Source organism: Streptopelia decaocto (genome assembly GCF_964273445.1).
Source record: "Streptopelia decaocto genome assembly, chromosome: 7".
Classification (NCBI taxonomy): Eukaryota; Metazoa; Chordata; class Aves; order Columbiformes; family Columbidae; genus Streptopelia; species Streptopelia decaocto.
The window spans coordinates 57,892,437-57,905,634 of record NC_138661.1 but is presented as its reverse complement, the minus strand read 5'-3'; the positions used below and the strand labels follow the sequence as shown (position 1 = coordinate 57,905,634).

The window sequence follows — 13,198 nt, the reverse complement described above, 5'->3', positions numbered from 1 at the left end:
GTAAAACATACAGGGTTCTGGGTCTAGTGAGGCTTGATGGGCTAGTATTCATTATTTCCTTTTTATGCATTAATTCTGAATTACTGTTCTAAGATGCCTAACCTCCCTATGTATTACTTTAGCAATACATAGATATTATCACATCATTACCTTTAATCCTTTCTGAATGAGTAGTACTGTCTTAAGAAGGGTGACCAAACAGAAAAAAGGATTGACAGTGATGAATATTCCAGTAGCTGTATTTTACTAGCCGCTCCATCATAAATAAAGAGTTTAACATAACATGAAATGACATATCTCAAGTGGGCTAGCTTCCGCATAAACACACAGTTTGACTGCTCATTCGATTCTAATTGACTAAAATACAAATGAACACAAATGTGTAAAAATATGTCAGAAGTAGGACCAGAACCCAGGTCTGGAGTTTCTACCGCTGATTCATAAGAACACTTCCTTTGTTCAAGTAAAAAATTTCTTTTTACATGCAACCAAAATTATCTGCATAAATTTCCAACTAATTTGAACTGGCGTATCCACTTATTTCCCTTACAAAGCAATAAAAAAGTGTTCTCAACTTTCAAGGCAAAGTTTTCATGATATAATTAGACTCATTATTACAATGTACAATAGTGATGATTTTGACACCATGTTTTCTACTTACTAGAATAAAAAGCATTAATCTGCTGTTCGTCACAGACATCCTACATGACAACAGGAAGTAATTAGTCATTAAACAAGACTACCGGATTTTGGGTTTTCTTGTTTTCCAGTGTAACTGCTGAAACATTAAGATAAAAACTGGCAGAACACCCTCCAGAATGAAAGGGAAGTCTCAGAATTACGCACCCCATACAAACTGCTAATGAATAAGGAGTTAAACTTACAAGTGCTAAATGCTGTGATTGCTACTGAGACCAGCAGGGCAAAAACAGGTGCGAGGACACTGTCAGCATCTGTGGAGTCTGGAGGTGCATGTCACAGATGCGCTATGAATATTCTCTGTTGTTTTCCAAATTACAATATAGTGCACAGTTAACACAGTATGAAACAAATACTACAGGATTCTGAGTGTGCATTTAATATTTAGAGCCTAACATTTGTAGAAACTGAAATTTTTGCAATGAGAATAATGCAGTAAATGCTAACAGCAAATGCTGTTTACCTTCCACAGATACTCTATTTTTCTCTGTACTGTTCGGTTATGTCTTGGTAGCATCAAAGACAGATGAGTCAATGTTAATTAACATCCTGATAGGAGTGAAATGTTCTGGTTTCTTTGATTTTGTAACTACTTTGACAGAGTAGAAATCTCTTCTGTTCTCATAGCATCAGACAGGAAACTAAGTTCATTGCAGAGTGTCTCGTACCTGAAGGCCATCCGGATCTGTGCAACATTTGTCTTTCGAATGTCATTTCCCTCAGGCCCTTCTTTACAGTAATTCACCCCTAAGAATTTCTGTTTTTCCTGTGAATGGGATTAAACAAAAAGGAAGAAGTCAGTTCAATTTATTTGGTTTATTGTATAACTGAGTATTTGTTAGTTGAATGACTCCAGTGCAAGTCAAAAGAGCAGCTTCAACCAGCTGGCCAGTGAACTTTACCTCAGAGTCTTAACCAATTTTGGAGATTTTAAGGCCAAAGTTTATATACATAACGAATTACTCAGCAGCACACTCAGTCTGGCTGGCTATAACCCTTTGTGCTAGTGTTCGGTCTTCACTACTACATCTTTCATGTGAGAGGTCACAAAGAGGCTTAGGTTTCTCCTGTTAGTTAAATGTTGCATAAGACAAAAATTAGTAGTTGTCACTAGAGAATACTGGACTAAGCAACAGACTATACTTGTAAAGCCCCTTCACTTGTAAAGCTCCTTGAGAGGAATGTTTGGAAGTGGCATAGAAGAGAGGATGCTCTAAAATAAGTTCTAGAGAAAGCCATGGATGTATAGAATTTTAAAGCCAAACGGTAATTTAATCTTATCTGACTGCCTGTCTAAACCTGAATATTTTCTGTAGTACTCCCTTCTAAGAAAAACCATGTCTTATGACAGGCAGTTTGTTTTTACCCAATGCAAGATGTATATAAAATTACTGGCAAAGGGATAATTAAAGGTTTGGGACTTGAGACAGAACTGAGTGCAAACAGGCATCTGGCTCTCTACATGTTTTGGGAATTCCAAAACAAAGCTAATGAGAAAAAACTTAACATCAGTATTTTTTTTAATATAAGACTGTATAGCAGATAGTTTGTGAATATTTCTGGAAAAGAGGATAGGGATGTGCACAAATCCATCACATAAAGCAAGTACTATTCAATTTAAAGGCTATTGACTTCTCAGTTCCTACTTGCCCTAATATTCCCAAATGAGATTTTTTCAGGCATAATTACCTTATCTGACAATCCACTCTGTAATACGCTGTTTCTTGCTATTTCACACAAGTCACAGGTACTTAGTTTCCACACCTGGGCTGCAATAGCATATTCTTCCATGAGAGCTTCCTGTAGCACCAAAATGCTTAACATTATATGTGAATAAGATGTAAATGGGGATATGTACTCATTACTAATTAAGGAATTTATACATGCTTTTTAGACAGCTGTGAAAAATTAGAGGTTTAACACTTTAACATCACAATTACTAACAGAATTGTTTATTTGAAATTTCCCGAGGGCGACTGTTAAATAATTTACAGGCACTGGGTATCCAGTTATCTTAGCCTAAGAAATTGCAGCCTGCAGTCCAGATCCTTAGAGGCATTTATTAGGCAATTTCAAATGAGATCCCAGGGTATGTGAACACCTTGGAGGATCTAGTTGTAAATCTTTAATGAGTATGTAGGTAGACAGCAGGGCAATTTCTCCTTTCTGACTGTCCAACACAAGGAGGTTGGGTCTGACTCTAGGGGGCTGTCACAGCTGAGGATCTTCCACACTCTGTGTAACTGGGCTGGTGCTGTGTTAGCTCCATGCAGAAATCCCCCACAGCAGCTCTGTGTTTTCTAGCAGAGGCACATTGTGGGCCAGAACAAGCCTGGGTGGAGCACACCAGAGCTCAGCTTGTCCACAGAACATGGACAGCTGAGCAATGCACCGGCCACCCTGAGGCACAGCGTGACTCAAGTCAGCGCCAACTACAAAAGTGGGGCATCAAACCCAGCGACCAGGCATTTCTGTCTTGCCGGGCCACCCAAGGGCAAGAATCACTTTCGGTTCACTGAGCAAACAGCTCATACGTCATCTTCAGAGATTCCGCATGGTGGTTTTGTAATGTACTTCCCCAGATTTATTAGTAAGGAAACTGGACTTTCCTGGCACTCTAGAGGATTGTTTATGAAGGCTCAAACCTCCCTCCAGCCTCATCCTTCATTCTATACTTCAACAGCCAACACTGGAGAGGCAAGAGTACAAAAGAAACATAATTAGGAAATCAGACATTTCCCTCTGAAACCTAACAGTGAGTAGTAGACTGAGAATGAGGAGTAATAATGAATGAAGTGACTGAAAGACATGAAACTTTATATCCTAGGCAATGATATAAAATAACTTTCAGGTCATTCTGGGCCTGTGTGGTACTGCTGCCAGATTCAAAGAAGTGCTTTGTGCAATTCTTACCTTTGTATAATGGAACTGCATAGGATCGTCTGTGGAGAGAGACACATGAAGTCCCTTATGGAGAAATTCCCGCAGGGGGTTTTTTGAGTACTCCAGGAACAGGCTGTTGTTACTAAGCGGAGACATAGCAATGGGTATTTGCGCAAGATAATAAAGATACTGGAGGACAGGACTCTGCAAAACAAAACACAGTCAGCATTTAATAGTACCATGGGACAATGAACAAAAAAGATTTCTCTTGGATAGAATGGAAACAGCATTACAGAGGGAGGACTAAGACCAAAACAAAATTGACACTAAACGCTGACTTCTTTAGAAAATATTTAGAAGTCTGAATTTTAAATCCAACTGATCTTTATAAAAATAATTCACATTCTTCAACATATGTCATCATCTTTTAAAAAATATGATTACTAATATTACTGTAGATTAGTAAGTATATATGACTGTTAATGGCACTGCACTTGATACTAAGTGCATACCTTTCCCCAAAACCTGGAGGTCACTGATAGCATACGTATAAGAACTGCTAAGCAATTTGTTCTTTTCAAAACTGCAATCCAATAGGTAAATTTTAGGAGCAGAAGTTTTAATTTATTAGAAGTTGTGTCTTGCTGTTGCACATAATATAAATAACCCGTGGTCATCTCATCTGTATGACAATTTTAGGCTTAACCAACCTGTGAACCTAACAAGTGTTGTTGTTATTATCTGCTATGCCAGGTTATTGCAGCAGGCTAAGTGGGAGAGAGCGGAGAATGCTTTGGTCACATACAGCCTTAGTACAACTATGTCTGGGCGTAATTTCAGGAATTAGTGGTTCTGAGCATAACATCAGGTGTGATTTTAGGCAAAATTTTTCTTTGTTCTTGGATATGTTGAAAAATACAGAGAGAATTTTCCAACACGAACCAGAAAATCCAACTTACAAGAGAACGCTTTCCAAAAAATGCCAATAAACTCAGTGCAAGTCCGCCACCCACTGACCAATTATTTTAATTACAAAACGGTGGCCTGGGGATGAGTTGTGTGGTGGCTTTTATTAACTGATACACCAGGAGTCATAACGTTTGTCCTGTCATAACAATCAAGTCGTATATAAAATAGTGCTATGTTATACAGCTATGTTGTATTTCTTGATCAAGTGATCCCAGTTACTCTAGATAAAAATAATCAAAACCCGAATTAACTTCTGAATTAACTTTAAAGTACAGGGATGCCAGTCATGGAAAATGAGCTTTGTCCCTGTACAGAAGAGACTAGAGCTTTCCTTAAACTCTTCTGGGACCTAAACCAGGGAGTAGTAAGAAGTCTACGCAGTTTTTTCCATGTAATTTTAGATCTGCTTGGAGTAACCAAAAATGGGTGCTACCAAGTCTTTGACATATCTGAACAGTTGATCTTCCTTATAAAGACATAGCTTTAAAACATTCACTTAGGAAAAGCTGTATTTTTGTAGCTTGTAGAAGAAACAGGACGTTCAGCTGAGCTTATTAATTTCTGATCCAAGAGTTACTCGTGCCTTGCTAAGAAAATTAATTTTGGGCTGCCCAGATAAAGTCAATTTGGTAACTTCTGTTTGAACCAGACTGATGTCTAAGCAGACAGGGATTAGTTTGGGTGAGCAACCAAGCAATACCTTCTTCAAGAGCAGTCCATGAGAAATGTTGTCTGCTGTCAGAAAGGCTGATACAAGGTGTGTGATAGACCCAGCTTCTCCACAGTGAGGTCGAAACAGAAAAGTACACATGCCTCTTTCCCTGAGGAGATTAAAAGCAGATTCCACTAGAAAGATGCACTGTTCTTCATCTGTTAATTATCATTAATATGGCAATTAAAAAAAAAAGTTACACATTCTCATATGGTTTGACATGACATCTGATCAGGCCTACCTGTGAGCTGCTGTCAAAAGGGGCAGATCCCTCTACCCAAGCCCCTTTCACCACTTGGCATATTTTTGTCTTCCTTCTTTCCTTCCCCAGTTACATGTCATTTAGCAACTGTTTAGTTACCGGGGAACAGTTATTGAACTGATTTCAGTGGAGGGAGGTGGCCGATGAAAAGCTCGGTGAACCGGTGCACCCTGTGCTGCCCAATTCCTAGAGCCAGAATGAGGGAAGAAGTGGAAGCCCATTGCCAAGAGTTAGTGGCGCTGCCCGGTGTGCTGACAACCTGCCACCTCACCAGATGAAGTGTAGCACAAAACCACACCCACAGCAGCACTGAGATCATCTGGGAGCATTAGTTATTACACTAGACCTCACACTACAATTTCTAGAACCATTTTCTTTTTATCTATATTAAAAATGTGCTGGGTTTTAGGTTATAATAAACCCTCTTATTCAGTGCACACAAATGTCCCGTAAGTATTTGGAGATGTTCAAAACAAAGAATTTCAACAAGGACTGCTAAAGTATAAGGTAGTTCTAGGATGGATGTTTAGTAATGTTTCTCCTGAAAATGGATGTGAGAAGGTAATCCATCCTTACTGACTTCTCTAATGCTACCAAAAGAATAAAAGAGTCTTGTAATAGACTGGCTGTGGTGCCTCAAATACAGGGTGAACAGTTTTACTGACTTACTGATGAATTGTGTCACTATCTCACCTGGCTGTAAAGAATATTTAATGATTATCTAGAGAGATTTTCAAACAGTAGTTGAAATGATCCTGAAGTAAAAAAGAAATGCTTAAGTTCTGGCAGAATCTCTGTCTTCAGAAAAGAAAATAATATAGCCTACAGATAACGATAAGGAAGTCAGGAGAAAGGGATGACTTAGATCTCTGCTGTACTGTGTCCTTTTCATAATAGAACTAAAACTAACAACCAGACCTGTTTGTTGCAGGTACAAGGTAATTTAAGGTGGATGTTTTTATATGTTTTTATTATATAAAGTGGTAGAGACAGAAATGCTTGAGGTAGCAGTTAGAGAGAAGAAATAACATTTAAAATGTTAAATTGGATAAGACCTGTTAAAATTACAAATCTGTGCACCTCCTGTAAGAAAATCCCCAAAGTTATATAAATAATAATGAACCAAATCCCTGCAAGGTAAGTGATGACACTGTAATATCATGGATAAGCTCACTGTGCCTCAATTAGAGTCAGTTGTGCAGATCACTCAGTGAGTCACCCACAGTCAGGAACGTAACCTCGAGTTGAATTTCAGGCTTTAATGAGCTTGTTGCCAAAATCTGCTCTTACAGTCATGATATCACGTTCAGTATCATAAGTCTCTGCATTACTTGCCTAGGCATCAGTCTCAAAAGTAGTTGAACTGAGTGAGTCAACAAGCATGCTGAAGCAAGCTAGATAGATGTGCAGTTTATAATTCTGTCCTCCTTTGGCTGTCTTTGACAACAGCAGCAGCCCTTAAACCAATATTTCACAACATAACTTTGTGTCTATTAAATTACCAGGAGACAGCGAGCTACCAGAGAGGTACATTATATTTGAAAATGCACTGTGAATCCAAGCAAAGGTCAACAACTCAGTTCTGTGGGGTTTCTTCTTTTGTTTTGTTTGATATATTCATGTTTAAGGAATTCAAAAAACAAAAATACACATAAGTGTCAAACCAAGATATTAATCTGATGCCTTCACAATTTCTGAATATTTCATTTTAATTCCTTTTGCGGTTAATGTTTTCAAAATAACTTGTGCTCCTCTTGACTCTTCAAAATAATTCAAGCTAATCTTTGCTTCAAAAGATACAAGATCTAGACACAGACTTAAATTGAGACAAGATTATTGATTTTTCTTTCTGGGAAGCTTGTAGAAGAGAAAAATGGCTACTTACTTCCTAAGGTTGTTTAGCAACATGATGTTCACATACATATAATACAAATAATAGCTATACGGGGGATTCTTCTCACTGGTCCAGAGGTCAGGGTTAAGGCTCTTGTCAGAGAACATATGGCCACTATGTTTGGATTCATCATCAACGCTGTCAAAGCCAGTCACCTGGTGCGAGAAGAGATAACAGAAATCAGCGTTTTCAAGAAGCAAACTTCAATGTTACTTACTCTTGCTTCAGGACTTGCTTGTACAGAGCATCTAGTCCTCTTTCTTTGTTTCCCTCCGTTTGCTAGCAGTCCTGCTGCTCTGTCCTCCTACCATGCCAGGCAGACAGCAGGAATAATGTGCTTTCTCAAAGGAAGTTTCAGCCATTTTTTTAAATTCTGAGACAAATAGGAGGCCCAGGTGTACAAAAGCCTTCAGACTCCTGTGGGCGGCATAGGCCTGTAAGACTCCCTCAGATCGAGATTATAATCCTTTAAACTCAGCTGCTTTGTTATTTGAACAGCAGCTGAAGGCCAGAAGCTCCCAAGAAACCTCAGGGTTCTGATTTGGGGAATACTCAGAAATGTCTCCATTAATCACATCCCAGCAGCTACATCCCCACCTCCCTCCCGAGTCCCATCAGGAACTCCACACTTCCTTTCAGTTGCCTCCTTTTTGGAGGCCAGTCCCAGAGGCAAGCTCAAAGTACGTATCCTAGATTTCAGTGATCCCTCTGCACAAGAGCATGCGAACATTTTTTGGTCATTCTTTATAGAGAGGATTACTGAGAGGACAAATAAATAGCTGTTGAGCTGTTTCAGAGGAATAAATTGCAACTATTTGATAACAGGACCTTTCCCAGGCTTTTATTAAATTGTATGTCAGAACTTTAAAACAATAATATAAATAATCTATGGACGAGGAGGCTTTTTTAGTGTCTGGAAACAGCTGTGGACAAGCAACATTTATGAGTAGGAGAGGATCCATTTCATGTGAGACACAAAATCCAAACATACTTACATATTTGAGGAAAAGGTGCAATTCTTTGTGGTCTTTGGGATTGATTGTTGCTTCAAACAAAGGTATGAAGATGTTCTCCAACATCTTCCCAAAACTAGGCAGAATATTTTTTGACCTAAATATGTCACTGACGGGGAAAAAAAATATAGACAGTTGTGACTGTTCTTTAATCAGTTTATGTTTTTCCTCCACTTTCCTATTTTCCGCTATTTGCGTATATTCTACAGCTTCAGTTCTACCGGGATTCAAAACTTCACAGTTTTGGTCAGGGCAGGGCATGTCTCTGTGTCTTGTTTCCTGCACTGCCTGGCATTCTGCTTCATCCAGGCTCTGCTGAAGCTCCCATGTGCTCCAAAAATAGAGCCAGTATGCAGGGGTGGATGGATGCTGTCTCAAGAACGGTCACCCTCTCCCAGCAATCCAAGTACTAACACAGGAGATAAGGAATTGCCTTTCGTGCAAGATTCTATTTTCTAAAGTTTTGACCACTTCAAATGAAAGTAGAACATTTTGCTTTAGTGAGCCTCTCAGGAAACAGGGACAATACTTCAGTGTGTTATTAAGTGCATGACTTAATGAAAGTGTTGACTTCACTATGTACATTGAAAAAAAAAAAATCAAAGGAGAGAAATTTCCTCCGTAATGAGAAACACACTCCGTGGGATATATCTGACCATGACAGCTCCTTCTCTACTCATATTCCAGCTATGCCATTTCAAAACATGACGCTCAGCTAATAAGGCTGACAATTATCATGGGAGACTGTACTACAATATACAGTATTAGAAAAAAAGAACCACTGAAAAAAGTCCAAAAGAATGCTTAAAAACCAAGAAAAACTGATCTGGATATAAGCTTGCAATTCAGCAATCTGGACTGCGTTTCCAAATTCACTCATTTAGTCACTGATCTTGAGGAAGTCTGATAACAGTTTTACAGAACATTTTCTACTCCGTTACAGTATTGAAAAGTTGATTTATTTTCATTGGTAATTTATATTTTAACTTGCCTTTGAATGCAGCTTAATTTCACCTAGTCGTAATTTTTGGTTTAGCATCTTCAGACTTACAAGTAATTCACAGTAGTTTTTCAATAGCTTCATACAGAGTAGATTGAAACCCCGTCTCATGTCCTCCACCCCCAGACTGTCAGGAAAACTGCAGCAACAGTCAAGAGAAATTTCCCAGGCTGTTGCTTATAAACAGAACTACAGGACAGCTCATAAACCCTCTAAAAATATCAGAAATTAAAACAAATCATTGGTATGATTTCAAACTATTAAAATTACCAAGAGCTCCTGATTACTTACTAGATTCTGGGAACCTGAATTATCCAGCGCATATTAGGGGAATAAACTTTATGCTTAATGAACCATTTTGCCAAGTTCAGCCATTCATCTGGAGACCGTCCATAAATGGATAAGCGGGGTTCTGTATACTGGTACTTACTTTCTTCTAGTTCACGGGCTACTTCCTATTAAGTAATAAATATATTTGCTTTAATATGGACACTGAAGATCACTTACAGCTAGTAGTATATTATTGTATTTTCCTCAGACTAGACATAACTGTATTATCACCCTTTAAAGATAAAGGGAATCTCTTGTCTATTAATCCCTGATTTTATTTTAGGCATTTAAATATTCTACTCACAAGCTATCTCAGAAATCATTTGAGTATAATTAACTGTAGCACCTAGATTTAGAGGACAATATTCATGTGCAGTTATTACTAATACCTTTGTAAGACGTATGTTTAAAATCGGTAAATCGGAATTATATTCTTTAAACTGTAGTAAATGACTACATAAGATATGCAGACCAATGGAGAATCTGACCCAGAATCCATGGTAGTAAGGAATTTTAAGACTATTAATTTTAGACAAGCACTTCTACACATCTAAGAAGAGCTGACATAGTTCACGAAAACTACTTATTTTGTTGTAAGGAATTAATTTGAAGGCTGTGCATGCATGTGCAGGTGTAGATTTCTGCAGAGGCACTTCCCTATCTCCTCCTTCCCTGGCAGCTGCTACTAGCCAGCTACATCCTAACAAAATACTGAGCCAGTGAATTGACCCCTGGCTGCTCTCCATTAGCTTGAAACTGCACAAAACTCTGCTTTGAATTCACACACAGGTTATGTGTACGAGTTTCTAACTCCAAATTGTTTAGAAAGCAGCAGTGGCTGACTTAGCAGTGGGTCTGTCTCTGATTAATTCCTAGAGCAAACCAAATACTTGGAATCACTTAAGCATAGTGTTAGCTCTAGATACAATAACGACATCACAAATCTTATACAAATCTTCATTGCCTACCGCTAGGAAAGCCTTAAACTTACTTACCTTGACCATACGAGCAAAATATTCACCACCAATATAGTTCTCAGTTTTCAAATACAAGTCCCTCAGCTCACTGGCACCAACTGGATTGTACTTGGAATTGAATTTGTCAAATCGATGAAAAGTTTGACGACCCTGGAGGAGCAAAAAACCCAAATAACCACGGTTTTAAGTACACACAATAGTTTATAAATTAAATTGACTAGAAATAAAAAGCACAGAAAACAGAAAGCCTATGCTAGCTTACTTCAAACATGCAAAGTAATGCATTATTTCAAGTTCAGATTTAATAAGTTATCATGCAAAAACTGCAGAAACCAGAATTTCACACTCAGAAAACTTGGCTTTTTCTACTTTACTTTGTCCTTTTAATAGACTTACTGCATGGACATCTAAAGAGTCTACAGTGAGGTCATAAGGGTCCATGTGAAGGCTTTCGAAGACTTGCTTTAAAGTCATCTTCCTGCCTTTTTTCTCTGCAACAATCCTGTCAGGCTCCGTTTGATACGTGTGCTTAATAAACCTCAGCAAGTGTTTCTGGTTCATGCACGCAGCAGCATGGATATGAGTATCAACCTGAAATCAAAAGGTCATTCATGTTCATCATCCATATACACAAATGAGCAAAGTATCTATGTCAGGGACAACAATGACTAAAGCATTCTAAAATATTCCTTAAGTAACAACGGAAATAGTGCCTAAGCAAGTCAAAATGTTCTGGAACCTAAAGATTTTGGAGGAGTTACTCAATAAGCAGAAATATAAATAAATTAGCCCTCAATTAATAGTATCCTATTTAAATAAGATTTTTTTCAACCAGATACATTATTTTAAGTGCCAATTATAGAACCTGGGTTCGGATTAAATTTGACACTTCCTTAAAGGACACCCTGATCCTTTAATATTCTTTGAGTTCATCCACAAATCGATGATGTCTTTCTGGTTATAGACTGCAGTTATAACCATCCTCTCAGACTGAAAGGACCTGGAATTGTCAGCCATTTCCAAAAGCATAATTAATTTTTGTATTTCAACCACATGAAACATCTTAGGTGACTAGACCTGCAAAATGTACACGTGAGAGTTTCTGTCACTTATTTTTTTCCACTTATATAATGCAGCAACTCATAATGCTGACAGATTGTTTAGGTTTTCCCGATGTCTTCACACACTAAGGGAAGCACAAGCTCCATGGAAGAGCTGGGAGTACTCCTGCACTTTTCTACTAAGTCCCATTTTTTAAAAAAATTGACCAGAACCAAATGGTTTCCACATTTATGCTTTTCTTTTGCTCAGAAGCTTGCACTGCTCTTTGAGCAGCCTACATTAGAGCATAATCCAAAGAAACAACTGGGGAGATCTGGGGGTTTGTCTATCGATTTAAGTTTTCCCTTCAGTGTGTGTAATTCCTTAGGTACCTCCAGCATGTGTGTAAAAATGAATCCTTTAAAATTTCTTGCAGTCAGGGGTTTATTATCTTAACGACACCAATAAAGAACAGAAGAAAACCAGGCATGCTCCCCAACAACTTCTTTGTTTGAAAAGGCATGAAATACTAATTGCGGTTCCTAAGGACCAAGTACCTGAAAGGGAAGAAAAGGCCTCAGGTAGGATAAGGCCCTTAAGGAATCTAATGGCACAGCAGTATCCAGCATGTGGAACAGCACAGCTGCTGCTCCAGGGTCCATTTGCTTTGAATTTCCTTGAGAAATTCTGGCTGAACAACAAAAGAGCCTAATGCATGGCCTAGGCAAACCAATGAAATTACCCTACCAACAAATTCTTATCAATTTAAAACCAAACCAAACCACTGTTCTGATTAGATTTCACAGTTGACATGTAACGAGCACAAAGGCCCTGGGGTCTTGTCAAGGCCTTCAAGTCCAGACTGACAAACCCTGGCAGAAGCAGTTTCAGCCCATCCAGAAGCTGCAGTGCAGTCTACGTTCAAAGGTGCAATTTGAGAGTTAATGTGATCAACTGTATACAGGTATCTGTACATCCAGAAGAGACCATCAGGCAGAGAGCAGGCTTTGCAATCTCACAAGCAATGACACAAAGATCCAAAGGTTGGATGCTGACATTAGATACAAGTTCCTAAAGACACTACAATGAACCATTTGAACCCACTGCACTGTGCTTTTAAAAATGCAAGTAACTGGCATTCGCAGGGACGCAATGCCATCAAGAGCCCCATAGCCTGTATGCGGGAAGTCACACCAGAAAGAATTCTCAGATAAACCAGCCCTGCATCTCTGCCAGGACTCTTCTGTCCAGGAAACTGAAACACGGACACGTACAAAGTGAGACCAGTGTGTTCCCTTTGCGTAGTGACTACACCTGCAGCTTTCAGATTCCACCAACAGAAGTCGTTGACATCCTGATCTGCTTTAAAGGGTAGGAAACAGGTCACAGAGCACCTGAAACAGTAACAGCCACACTGC

At 38.7% G+C, this 13,198-nt stretch overlaps 1 protein-coding gene across 2 annotated transcripts in view; it reads right to left on the bottom strand.

The window, feature by feature from the left end:
• Positions 1–221: 221 nt before the first annotated feature.
• AMPD3 (adenosine monophosphate deaminase 3) overlaps positions 222–13,198 on the bottom strand; it is a 29,412-nt gene continuing 16,435 nt past the window's right edge. For both annotated transcript variants that reach the window (XM_082059572.1, XM_082059571.1), the window contains exons 7-15: positions 11,136–11,330; positions 10,758–10,889; positions 9,724–9,887; positions 8,415–8,541; positions 7,411–7,574; positions 5,252–5,372; positions 3,613–3,786; positions 2,389–2,499; positions 222–1,465 (exon numbers count right to left, since the gene is read on the bottom strand). In XM_082059572.1, coding sequence (XP_081915698.1) covers positions 1,289–1,465; positions 2,389–2,499; positions 3,613–3,786; positions 5,252–5,372; positions 7,411–7,574; positions 8,415–8,541; positions 9,724–9,887; positions 10,758–10,889; positions 11,136–11,330 — 1,365 coding nt within the window. In that variant the 3' untranslated portion in view covers positions 222–1,288. The remainder of the gene's footprint in view (positions 1,466–2,388; positions 2,500–3,612; positions 3,787–5,251; positions 5,373–7,410; positions 7,575–8,414; positions 8,542–9,723; positions 9,888–10,757; positions 10,890–11,135; positions 11,331–13,198) is intronic.